This window comes from Euprymna scolopes, unplaced genomic scaffold, assembly GCF_053919585.1.
Source record: "Euprymna scolopes isolate OS-2025 unplaced genomic scaffold, ASM5391958v1 sca609, whole genome shotgun sequence".
Lineage (NCBI taxonomy): Eukaryota > Metazoa > Mollusca > Cephalopoda > Sepiida > Sepiolidae > Euprymna > Euprymna scolopes.
In genome coordinates this window covers 1128-15074 of record NW_027633668.1, presented here as the reverse complement: position 1 = coordinate 15074, position 13947 = coordinate 1128, and the positions used below count along the sequence as shown (strand labels likewise).

The 13947-nt window shown below is 34.7% G+C and overlaps 1 protein-coding gene across 3 annotated transcripts; it reads right to left on the bottom strand.

Moving 5' to 3' along the window:
* Positions 1–262: 262 nt before the first annotated feature.
* On the bottom strand, positions 263–12162 carry LOC145275133 (putative deoxyribonuclease tatdn3-B). Of its 3 annotated transcripts, none has more exons than XM_080127615.1 (5): positions 12057–12162; positions 5621–5676; positions 3817–3929; positions 2553–2633; positions 263–469 (listed from the first exon to the last, which is right to left on the bottom strand). In XM_080127615.1, the coding sequence occupies exons 3-5, from the start codon at positions 3877–3879 to the stop codon at positions 329–331; spliced, it is 285 nt and encodes a 94-aa protein (XP_079983741.1). In that variant the 5' UTR covers positions 3880–3929; positions 5621–5676; positions 12057–12162; the 3' UTR covers positions 263–328. The 3 variants fall into 3 exon arrangements, with proteins under 3 accessions (XP_079983741.1, XP_079983740.1, XP_079983742.1); XM_080127614.1 differs by lacking the exon at positions 12057–12162 and adding an exon at positions 7441–7526; XM_080127616.1 differs by lacking the exon at positions 12057–12162 and having other exon boundaries at positions 2553–2630; positions 5621–6738.
* Between the last annotated feature and the right edge of the window lie 1785 nt (positions 12163–13947).

Genomic DNA, 13947 nt, shown 5'->3' with positions numbered 1-13947 from the left:
CTAACCGACTTCTTCTTACTTGGCCTTAATACTAGGGAATCTCTATGGTTTTACAATTCATAATATTTAGCTATTTGGTTAATAAAAGAAGAAAATTTTTAAAAGCTTTATCTTTCATGCACATGCAAAAAGTTTTCTTTGTTACACCGGGTACCCCGCTAGTAAAGAATAAAAAATAAAAAAGAAACACGAACTCTAATTAATATGAGCAAATAACACAAGCAAATATAATAAAAAAAGAATAAAAAATAAAAATAAGGCATCATTTGCATAAATAATGTTTTAATTACAATTTTCTTTATATAAAAAAAAATAAAATAAAAAAAATTCATTTAAAAAAATTTTTTAATCTTGGAAAAAGTTTTATGACATTTTCTGTTGTCGTCGTTAAAACTTTATTGATATCAACTCCTTTGATTTTGGCGATGTATTCAGCAGATATCCGAATGTTTGCGGGTTCATTTCGAACCTAAGAAAAAAAAATGGGAAAAAAAAAAACAAACAAGTGAATAAAAACAGAAAACTATAGATTAGTTCTGTAATTGAGCTGATCTGTATAATTACTCTATAATATATCTACTAGGGGCGGAGAGCTTTGCCTGGTATATATTATAATATCATATTTAAGTATATTTTATGCTTAAATATGATTTTTTAATTCGCTTTTATTTTTAAAATAAATGAAATAATTTTTACAATAAATAAAACAACTTTTAAAATAAAATGATTTCTAAAATAAATAAAATTATTTTTCAAATAAATGAAATAATTTTTAAAACAAATTTATTTGTTTTAAAAATTATTTCATTTATTTAAAAAATAATTTTATTTATTTAAGAAATCATTAATTTTTTTAATAAATAAAACGATTTTTAAAATAATTAAAACAACTTTTAAAATAAGTAAAATGATTTTTAAAATAAATAAAATGATTTTTAAAATAAAATGATTTTTAAAAGAAATGAAATAGTTGTTAAAATAAATAAAATTATTTTTAAAATAAATAAAATAAGTTTTTAAAATTTATGAAATAATTTTTAAATTAATAAAATACTTTTTAAACAATTAAAATAACTTCTAAAATAAATGAAATAATTTTTAAAATAAATGAAATTGAGCTGATCTGTATAATTACTCTATAATATATCTACTAGGGGGGGCAGCTTTGCCTGGTCGTAAAATATGCTTAAATATGATATTTTAATTTGCCTTTTATTCCTCTATAATTTTACCTGTTCATATTTGACTTTTACTTGAAGTATCCTAGTGATCACGTCAATTTGGCGCCACTATATATATTGTGAACCGAGCGACCGCTTCTCTGAAAAAAGCCTTTTGTAGACATACAGAAAAAGCGAACACACATACAAACATATATTTTCGCTTTTATATTTATAGATTTATATATATATATATACATATATATATATATATATATATATATATATATATATATATGTAAACAGAAAAATTAAAGACCGCAAAAATATATTTTACAATAATTCATTGTTCGACAAGATACTCAAAAAAGGTATATTGAACTTTCCTTAATCCGCAGAGTTTCAAAGAAATATGTTCTTCTCATCAAAAGAAAGATATTAGCAAATGAATATTATAACAAAGCTTGTCCTGCCTTGATAGGGTTCAAAATAGACTTCGTGGCCTGGTGGGAGATGTCCTTTTCTCTTCGCTGCAACCTCTATCTCACAGAAGAGATGTTGCGAGTTTGTCTCTGCTTTATCGTTATTTTCATGGAAAGTGTTCGACTGAGCTTCAATCTATGGTCCCCCCTCGCCAAACTTTCACAAGAAACACTAGACTAGCTGAAAACATTATCAATAATTTTCCCCACTCTTTATCTGTGCCTAAACCTAAACAGATTCCATGATCAAAGCTTCTTTCTTAGAACTGCACGCCTGTGGAATTGTCTTCCGTTTTCCTGCTTTCCAGCTGTCTATAATATGGTTGTCTTCAAGTCCAACGTGAACAAGTTTCTGATGAGCCGTTCCACTTAAGTTAACAAATTTACCGAACTTCCATTACTATCGATTACTATATTGTCCTTTTGACTACTCTACACTCTTTAACCCTTATCCTTGAGTGGCCTATCGGCCTTGACGTCTATGTAAAAAAAAAAAACATATTATCAATAAGAAATTTGTTCCGAAAAGAAAAATTTGGCATAATCCAAATATAGGTAATCCAGGTTTGCAGAAAAATCCGTTAACAAGCAAAAAGTAAAGATTATCAAAATTTTTTAAATCTCTGGTCGCCTATATCGAGCTCTCCTCAGTGGATTTCTGATACAAATCAGTGATTCAGATACAAACAGAGGCTGAAGAGGGACCAACATAGGCGATCAGGGATTGGTCCCATTTGTTTTAGACTTGAAACCGACAGTACCAATGTTTTTATAATCTCTTTTGTAACAGGACAACAGGAAAGGGAAGACTTGAAGGATGGAAATGGTTTTCAAAAGAAAAACTTGAAAAAGAAATCTGTATTTTTACAACTCGGGGCTGGATTAAAATACATTTGGAAATATTTCTCACCTGTTTTTCCGGTCCGAGAGCAGGTGAGTCGGACTCAAGGATCAAATGTTCTAGCGGAAGTTGTTTCACAAGTTTTTGCTTCTTGGAAGACATGAAAGACAAGAGAAAAAATGGTCGGTCGACATTGAATAGAAGAAAAGGTTTGGGTTGGAGAGAAATGACAAGAAAAAAATTTTTTTTTTTCATATGGCCACTTTTATTGATAGTACATACATAAAACTCTAGTCCCCTTCCAAGTAATCTCCTCTGGCTGTAATGCACTTGTTGTACAGTTCCAACACCTTCTGGAAGTTCCCCTAGTGTGAGCGTGCCAATTGTCATTTCACAAAGGAGAGGCACCAAATATATATATATATATATATTTTTTTTTATTACATTTTCACCCCAAACAAGGCACATTGCCACTTTGGTGTAAGGGGCTATTATCAGGGTAAACAACTACTGGGGTACTATGTAGGGATTTGGGCAGCAAGATGTTGGTTCACGTTGCACTTGAACTTCTGCATGTCAGTACAGTTGGGAAAGCAGTGACCTGGAATGGAATTCCAAAGTCTAGCGGTTCTGGGGAAGAAACTACTGGAGTAGAAAGATCTTTTACATCTAGGGATCTCTACTGTGTGGGGGTGGGATTTTGCAGCTTGTCGGGTCTGTTGAGGGTGTTCATGTCGTGGGGGCACAAGTGCTTGCAGTTCATCAGAGCATTCACCATTAAAATACTTGTAGAACAGGCAGAGGGATGCAACATATATATATATATATATATATATATAATAAATTCCACAGCCAAACAACGTCGCAGCCCACAAGAGCCATTACGACAGCATTTAAAGAAACTATAAATTTTAAAACCAAGTTGCGGACAAAAAGTCCAATTGTAACCCTATGTCCAAGTGGCAATATGCCTTGTTAGGGTTGAACGTGAGTGAAAAGAATGTTTTAATAAATGTTGTGCGGTACAAATCACCCCTATTTGAGAACTAAGTGGAATCAACCAGTCCTATGAATACCACTGTTTTCAGTAACTAAATGGATACATTCATACCATGTTTAACCGCATGCTACGAACATGTTCCTCTCATACCACTTCAGTGGCTCTTGGATTCTTTATGATAAATACATATTATATTGTATACACTTTACACTACTTGTGGTTTCTTTCATTTGTAACCCATAGCACGGGTCTACAACAATAATGTAATTGTAGACAAGAGAAACGATAATTTCTTATGGCAAAAAAAAGTGTGAGTGCAAACTAATTGCTTACCTGTTCGCTCCTGACAATGGATGGCGGAATGGAAAAATAATAACCTTCTCTCACGCCTTCCATTGCAACCGCGGGCCGACCATCAAATGCATGTAGAAGCACATTCTTGGCACCTTTTATTTATAAAAAGAAAACACAGATTTTGTATAAAATAATTACAGTTTTTGTATTAGTTTTTGACTTTACATAATCTATTAGATGAATCTCAAATGTCTGTTTATGTATGTTTTTATGTCTGCTAAAACTTTCGACACACACGACACATCAGTTTCGTTTTGAAGCTCAATGTCTCAGACAACAAATATCGAAAAATTAATTCCTTCAACCTCAACTCACCTGTTTTTTACAAGGAGGTGGTCGCTTTTTTTGTTGATATTTTCGCAAGTCATCGTCTCTGTTGAACTGACTACTCTTAATTTCAACGCTCTCGGCTTCCGATTTCGCCATGGACGCATTGGCCAAGACGTTACATTTTTGTTTTTTCCTCCTTTGCTTCCGGCCTTGAACCTGCCTGCTCCCAATATTTTTAAACAACACCTCTCTCCACCCGGGCTGCCTACTATTGTTTTGATCCCCTCTACCTCGCTACTTCCACTCCTTTTTGGAGGGGATTCCTTACTACACCACCTCCACACACCCAGGCAACGCCGGGTACCTCTGCTAGTTATATTTTATTTATTTATTTTATTCTATTTTCACCCCAAACATGGCACAGTACGGCGCTACTATCGGGGACATAATTTGCAGGGATATTATGAAGGGAGATGAGTAGCAAGATGTCTGTTCACATTACACTTGAACTTCTGCATGTCAGTAAAGTTGGGAAATCTCAGGAATCAGAGATAGATATTTTTAGAATCTTAGGAATCGGAGATGGATATTTTTTAGAATCATCGGAATGGAGGCAGATATTATTGGAATATTAAGAATTGGAGACAAATGTGTTTACAATCTTAGGAATCGGAGGTGGATATTTTTAGAATCTTAGGAATCAGAGGCAGATATTATTGGAAACTTAAGTATCGGAGACAAATATGTTTAGAATCTCAGGAATCAGAGATAGATATTTTTAGAATCTTAGAAATCAAAGATGGATATTTTTAGAATTTTAGGAATCAGAGATAGATATTTTTAGAATCTTAGGACTCGGAGGCAGATATTATTGGAATCTTAAGAATCGGAGATGGATATTTTAAAAATCTAAAGAATCAGAGGCAGATATTGGAATCTTAAGAATCAGAGACGGATATTTTTAGAATTTTAGGAATCAGGGATGGATATTTTTAGAATCTTAGGAATCAGAGGCAGATATTTTTTAGAATCATAGGAATCAGAGACGGATATCTTTAGAATCATAGGAATCAGAGATAGATATTTTTGGAATCTGGAGAATCAGAAATGGATATGTTTACAATTCTAGGAATCGGAGATGGATATTTTAAGAATCTTAGGAATCAGAGGCAGATATTTTTAGAATCTTAGGAATCAGAGACGGATATGTCTACAATTTAAGAAATCAGAGATGGATATTTTTTAAATCTAAGAATTGGAGGGGGGGCGGATATTTTTAGAATCTTAGGAACCAAAGATGGAATGCTTTAGAATTCTAGGAATCGGAGACAGATATTCTTAGAATCTTAGGAATCAGTGACGGATATGTTTACAACTGTAGGAATCGGAAGCGGATATTTTTTAGAATCTTAGAAATCAGAGGCGAATATTTTTGTCATGATCCTGAGCATCTAAAGAATCACTTTACATGAAAGAACGGCAACGACAGAAAAGGCAACAAGAATTCACTTACCTTGTTCTTTGAGTAATGTAATTGTCGGCCTCCCAGCAGATCTAGAGTGAACATTCCTATATTAAAAGGAGAGAAATATATTTTAAAATGCAAATTGGAGAAGCAAGCAATGATATTTGCATTGTTTGGGGATGGATATTTTTAGAATCCTAGAAATTAGAGGCTGATATTTTAAAACTCTTAGGGATCAGAGGCTGTTAAGTTTAGAATCTTAGGAATCAGAGACGGATATTATTAGAATCAGAAGGATAAGAGGTGGATATTTTTAGAATCCTAAGAATTAGCGATAGATATTTTTAGAATCCTTGAAATCGTAAACGGATATTTTTTTAATCTTAAGAATCAGAAACGGATATTTTTACAATCCTAAGAATCGGATATAGATATGTTTAGAATTCTAGGAATCAGAGACTGATATTTTGCGAATCATAAGGATCAGAGATGAATATGTTTAGAATCCTAGGAATCAAAGACGGATATTTTTTGAATCCTAGGAATTGGAGATGGATATTTTTAGAATCCTACAAATCAGAGGTGGAATTTTTGAGAATCCTAGGAATTGCTGCAGATATTTTTAGAAACCTAGGAATCGGAGACGGATATTTTTTTAATCATAATGATCAGAGATGGATGTTCTCATAACGTTTCAGCCGATGTAACCTCCAAACTTTTTCGGGTGCATCTTAAGGTTACAGGCTTTCATTCCGTCAGCCATGACAAAATAGAATTCATAAGTAATTCACAATTGTAGGTCATCTGTATATCGAAAGCCAACTTTCACTGGACAATATCTAAACTTCAACTCCCCCATCCATATAATGTAAAGAAAGGAATAGTCTGTTGCCTACAACGCCGAACAAAAGTAATCTATATAATTATAAAACTCAAATGACCTTGTAACGAGTGATGTAACCCACTTTCCGGTTTACGACTTCCGGTTGCGCACGTGTACATAAACATAAACCAATAACAGCATAACCAAATAAACACCAATCGCTACTTTTGCAGAATTTGACCTGCGCACTGAAATATTAACGTTATTATTTAGAAATTATTATTTAATATGAGAAAGGTGGGGATGTTTTGCAACTATTCTGTATTACAAGTATACTCTCGCAATTTTCTTACAAATAAATCAACTTTGACCCATTGACAATGTATTGTTTTACTGTTTACGTTTTCAGCATCCCAACTGTTTTTGTTTTTGGCGTTTAAATTATCCAAATAAAAAATTGTTAATACTTTCTGCATTTTTTTCACATCGTTCATTTCCGTATTACGTTTAAGTTATTTTAACGCAATTTTCTTACAAATAAATCAACTTTGACCCATTGACAATGTATTGTTTTACTGTTTACGTTTTCAGCATCCCAACTGTTTTTGTTTTTGGCGTTTAAATTATCCAAATAAAAAATTGTTAATACTTTCTGCATTTTTTTCACATCGTTCATTTCCGTATTACGTTTAAGTTATTTTAACGCAATTTTCTTACAAATAAATCAACTTTGACCCATTGACAATGTATTGTTTTACTGTTTACGTTTTCAGCATCCCAACTGTTTTTGTTTTTGGCGTTTAAATTATCCAAATAAAAAATTGTTAATACTTTCTGCATTTTTTTCACATCGTTCATTTCCGTATTACGTTTAAGTTATTTTAAGGCAATTTTCTTACAAATAAATCTACTTTAACCTTTGACAAACATAAGAGCATTTTACAACGTATTGTTTTACTGTGTACGTTTTCAGCGTCCCAATTGTTTTTGTTTTTTTCGCGTTTAAATTAAACGATATATCAAAATTTGAATAGTGCAGATTTACCTATAAGTATGGCAAACCACTTATAATTTCAAAAATAAACCATTATAAACAGATCGACTCATAGAAATCTATCTATATTCTTTTTTTCATTTTTAATATACTTTCATAGAAATGTTTCTGTTACGTCACAAAAAACTATTTTCTTTACGTCACAAGTGTCATGCTCATACATTAATTCCATAGCTAATATAACATACTGACCCAACGGGTCACAGGTAGTCTAGTATCTATCATGTGGAATTTTCGATTTATGTTTAGAAAAATAGGTAACTTTACACGAATAGGTAGGATTTTTTTTTCATGTTTGAGTGATCCGTCCGTGATTTTTCACTTTAATATACTTTCATAGAAATGTTTCTGTTATGTAAAAAAAACAAAAAAAACTATTTTCTTTATGTCACAAGTGTCACGCTCATACATGAATTCCATAGCTAATATAACATACTGACCCAACGGGTCACGGGCAGTCTAGTATGTAATAGCAGCCATGCATATCAAGAGAAGGTTTTCTCTTAAACAATCTGCTGAAACAACTATCCAGAGAGCATGACATCAGCTCCAAGAAATCTGGACCAAACACCCGAAAACTCACCACGGTCCATATACCATACATGAAGGAGTATGTACTGTTATGACGTGGGTAAATGGAATCCTTCATAACAGTAAAAAAAACATGGTAATAAATCACATCAACGGAGAGACCATGGTTATCGGTTAATAAGGTTTATTGATTGTTAACCTAACGATTACATAAACGTATATATACACATATGAATATCGCAAGGAAAATTAGCAGAGACAAATAGTTTTGGAGCTAGTTTTATTAATGCGTGTATTTTTAAATGTAAATCACTGGCGACCATGTTTGAACAGTTTGAACAGGCAGCGTATGAAAGGGGCCAACCCTCAGTTTGTTCAGGTATGCTGAAAACGAATATCGCAGCAGAACTTAAAACACTTGTTCAGGTAGGTAAAAGAGTAACTTATCTTGCCTTTGGTAACATTTATATATTATATATTTGTTTTGTATTTTTTTTAAACTTTTACGCTTTGTTGTCTTAACTCGGAAGGATTAACCTTAGAATTTCCACAGGTCTCATTAGTTAAAATGAATTATTTCGCAGTTCAAATACCATACATGAAGGAGTATGTAAATATCTCCACTAGACTATGCAATTCTTATCGACGGAGAGACCATGGTTATCGGTTAATAAGGTTTATTGATTGTTAACCTAACGATTACATAAACGTATATATACACATATGAATATCGCAAGGAAAATTAGCAGAGACAAAAAGTTTTGGAGCTAGTTTTATTAATGCGTGTATTTTTAAATGTAAATCACTGGCGACCATGTTTGAACAGTTTGAACAGGCGGCGTATGAAAGGGGCCAACCCTCAGTTGGCTCAGGTATGCTGAAAACGAATATCGCAGCAGAACTTAAAACACTTGTTCAGGTAGGTAGAAGAGTAACTTATCTTGCCTTTGGTAACATTTACATATTATATATTTGTTTTGTATTTTTTTTTTCAACTTTTACGCTTTGCTGTCTTAACTCCGAAGGATTAACCTTAGAATTTCCACAGGTCTCATTAGTTAAAACGAATTATTTCGCAGTTCAAATTGGCGTGAAATAAACAAATCTGACTGACACAGGGTTTGCCATTTCCGGTTGTCGCCGCCGACAACGCTCTTATATTTACAATCGAAAGCGTCGCCAAGATCGTTCGTCGCTGTGTCTGTGTGTGTAGGAGTGGGGGCAAAGTTGTAACATTCAATAAAATCAACAGCTTTAATTTCTATGAATCGTCATTCGCGTATCGGTGCGAAGTCGAGTGTCGGCGTTCTTGTCTCGTTGAAGGAGAAGTAAGTTTTATAAAACAGTTGAGTTGGAAATAGATTTCTGCACGTACATGGCTGGACGATAAAAATAACAATAATAACAACAATAATTATTATCTTCAAGTCTCTTCTTAAAGGGACTTTTCGGCTACGAAGTTACAACTAGCTAATCGACACTCACACTGTCAATGAGTTATGCGAAACAGACGGACTGTTCCGCTGTATCAAAGTTATTAAGTGTGGTTAGACTTAAACTCATCAAAGCCAGTAATCTAAGTTTCAACAAGCTAATAGACATTCGGCACTTTCAATGAGTTATGCGATCACCGCCACTTGTCCAAAAACGGACTCTTCCGCTGTATCACAGTTATTAAGGGTGGTTAGAGTGTAACTCATCAGAGCCAGTAACCTAACTTACAACTAGCTAGTCAACATTCGACACTGTCATTGAGTTATGCGATACACTGCTAATTGTCCAGAGACGGACTGTTCTACTGTATCACAGTTGTAAAGGGTGGTTAGACTAAAACTCATAAGAGTCAGTAATCTAATTTACAACTAGCTTATCGACAGTAGACACTTTCACTGAGTTTACGTGTGTGTGTGTGTCTTTTTGTGTGTCTTTTGTGTGTGTGTGTGTGTGTGTGTGTGTGTGTGTGTGCTTCGTTGACATTCAGACTGTCCATTTTAAAATCGTTCGGGTATGCTGAAAACGAATATCGCAAGGAAAATTAGCACAGACAAATAGTTTTCCAGATACTAATGCGTGTATTTTGAAATGTAAATCACTGGCGACCATGTTTGAACAGGCGGCATATGAAAGGGGCAAACCCTCAGTTTGTTCAGGTATGCTGAAAACGAATATCGCAAGGAAAATTAGCAGAGACAAATAGTTTTGGAGCTAGTTTTATTAATGCGTGTATTTTGAAATGTAAATCACTGGCGACCATGTTTGAACAGGCGACATATGAACGGGGGCAACCATCAGTTTGTTTAGGTATGCTGAAAACGAATATCGCAAGGAAAATTAGCAGAGACAAATAGTTTGGGAGCTAGTTTTATTAATGCGTGTATTTTGAAATGTAAATCACGGCGACCATGTTTGAACAGGCAGCATATGAAAGGGGCCAACTCTCAGTTTGTTCAGGTATGCTGAAAACGAATATCGCAAGGAAAATTAGCACAGACAGACCAATAGTTTTCGAGATAGTAATGCGTGTATTTTAAAATGTAAATCACTGGCGAACATGTTTGACCAGGCGGCATATGAAAGGGGCCAACCATCAAGTTGTTCAGGTATGCTGAAAACGAATATCGCAAGGAAAATTAGCACAGACAAATAGTTTTCCAGATACTAATGCGTGTATTTTGAAATGTAAATCACTGGCGACCATGTTTGAACAGGCGGCATATGAAAGGGGCAAACCCTCAGTTTGTTCAGGTATGCTGAAAACGAATATCGCAAGGAAAATTAGCAGAGACAAATAGTTTTGGAGCTAGTTTTATTAATGCGTGTATTTTGAAATGTAAATCACTGGCGACCATGTTTGAACAGGCGACATATGAACGGGGGCAACCATCAGTTTGTTTAGGTATGCTGAAAACGAATATCGCAAGGAAAATTAGCAGAGACAAATAGTTTGGGAGCTAGTTTTATTAATGCGTGTATTTTGAAATGTAAATCACGGCGACCATGTTTGAACAGGCAGCATATGAAAGGGGCCAACTCTCAGTTTGTTCAGGTATGCTGAAAACGAATATCGCAAGGAAAATTAGCACAGACAGACTAATAGTTTTCGAGATAGTAATGCGTGTATTTTAAAATGTAAATCACTGGCGAACATGTTTGACCAGGCGGCATATGAAAGGGGCCAACCATCAAGTTGTTCAGGTATGCTGAAAACGAATATCGCAAGGAAAATTAGCAGAGAATGACCGACTACTAGTTTTGGAGCTTGTTTTATCAATGCGTGTATTTTGAAATGTAAATCACTGGCGACCATGTGTGAACAGTTTTAACAGGCGGCATATGAAAGGGGCCAACCCTCAGTTTGTTCAGGTATGCTGAAAACGAATATCGCAAGGAAAATCAGCACAGACAGACCAATAGTTTTCGAGATAGTAATGCGTGTATTGTGAAATGTAAATCACTGGCGACCATGTTTGAACAGGCGGCATATGAAAGGGGCCAACCATCAAGTTGTTCAGGTATGCTGAAAACGAATATCGCAAGGAAAATTAGCAGAGAATGACCGACTACTAGTTTTGGAGCTTGTTTTATCAATGCGTGTATTTTGAAATGTAAATCACTGGCGACCATGTGTGAACAGTTTTAACAGGCGGCATATGAAAGGGGCCAACACTCAGTTTGTTCAGGTATGCTGAAAACGAATATCGCAAGGAAAATCAGCACAGACTGACTATAGACTCACCATCAAAGTATTGAAATATTTTTTATTTTATAAAGGAATCACTACTTATCAAGCCCCAGAGGCCACTCGAGGATAAGGGTTAAAGTGTGTACATACAGTAGTCAATGGACAATATCATAGTAATCGTTAGAAGTGTAAATTTGGTAAATTGGATTATTTAAGAGGAACGGCTTATAAAGAACTTGTTTACATTGGACTTGAAGACGAGGAAATAAAAATATAAAGTTGAAAGAACTAGCGAAAAGTATCATTTTAACGATGCATTTCAAATCGTAAACTGCCTGTTTACATTTTTTTTTTACATTTTTCGAAGATAATAAAAAGTGTAAAAAAAGCAAACCTTTAGAATCCTAAAAAGATCTCCCGGGAGCATTTTTGCAACATGAAAAATATACAAACCAAAATAAAGAGAGGAGGCAACCCTGCTCAAAAATATGGTTTATTACATCGCCTAAAAAAAGAAGAAGAATCGGGGGCTCCGTGGGGAAGTAAATTGTTTTCTTTTTTCTAACTTGGTTTTAAAAAGTTTTTATTGCTAACATTTATTTTCATGAACTCTAACCACACCTCACAACCCTAATCCGGCCGGTCGGGGAAAACAGTTTTTATTTTTTTAAAATTTGGTGAATACGACAACACACATACGCACGCATGTACACACATACACACACACACACACACGCACGCACACATAAGCATATCACTTGTAACCAAGCTAAAGAAGAGAGAGAGAGTGGGGGAAGAAGAGAAAGGATCGTACGTGCCGGGGTCAAACAGAAGTTAAATGAAATCGATTATAAATCGCTCGACAAAGTTGTGTCTGAACTTTTTATTCTATGAAACTTAAGATTAATAAAACGAAATAATCGTGACCCGTGGAAATTCCACGGCGAATATTTCGCATTCAATAAGAACAAAACGAAAAAGTAGTGAACAAATAAATATATAAGAAAATGAATGTTACCAAAGGCAAGATAAGTTACTCTTCTACCTACCTAGATCACATTTTTGTTGTTTTAACTTATTTTAAAACGTTTATTTAACACAAACAAAAGTAGCGCACGGTTTTAAGTTAGAACAATAAAGAAGTGTCTGACATTTTACAGACATCTTGTGAGACTCGATAATCGCTCCAAACTCGAAAATTAAGCAAAATACTGGTAGGAACACATCTAATAAATGTCAGCAAACGTTCGAACCTGTTTTCTTTTTCACATTAGCGAAACTCTTATCAGAGCAAAAGCGAAAATGAGAAGCAAACACAAATGAAGAAGTCGGTTTTTATCGTTGAGCACAAAAACAACAACAAAAAAAGAGTATCTAATCTAATAGTGCGTGCTATAGGTCAATCTCCAACGTCTGTCCCATCGCCTCGGTGTTGCATCCCTGTTTACAAGTACTTTAATGGGATGTGCTCTCATGAACCCATAGCACTTATACCAGTGCCCGGAAAACTTGTCCCGGGAAAACTCGTCTCTGGAAAAATCGTACCCGGAAAACTCGAACCGTTCAGTTTGTTCAGGTATGCTGAAAACGAATATCGCAAGGAAAATTAGCAGAGAAAAATAGTCTTGGAGCTAGTTTTATTAATGCGTGTATTGCGAAATGTAAATCACTGGCGACCATGTTTGAAGAGGCGGCATATGAAAGGTGCCAACCTTCAGTTTGTTCATGTATGCTGAAAACGAATATCGCAAGGAAATTTAGCACAGACAAATAGTTTTGGAGCTAGTTTTATTAATGCGTGTATTTTGAAATGTAAATCACTCGCGACCCTGTTTGAACAGTTTAACCAGGCGGTGTATGAAAGGGGCCAACCCTCAGTTTGTGCAGGTATGCTGAAAACGAATATCACAAGGAAAATTAGCAGAGATAAATAGTTTTGGAGCTAGTTTTATTAATGCGTGTATTGTGAAATGTAAATCACTGGCGACCATGTTTGAACAGGCGGCATATGAAAAGTGCCAACCCTCAGTTTGTTCAGGTATGCTGAAAACGAATATCGCAAGGAAAATTAGCAGAGAAAGACATAGTTTTCGAGATATTATTGTTTGTATTTTTAAATATAAATGCATAAACACACACATACACACACACTTTCATAAACACACACACTCGCATAAACATACACATACACAGACGTACACACATATACACACCAACACAAATCAACTTTCCGTTAAAAACTGTCATGAGCTGGGGAGGGGTGGGTGGCCTAAGTGTCAAGCGAA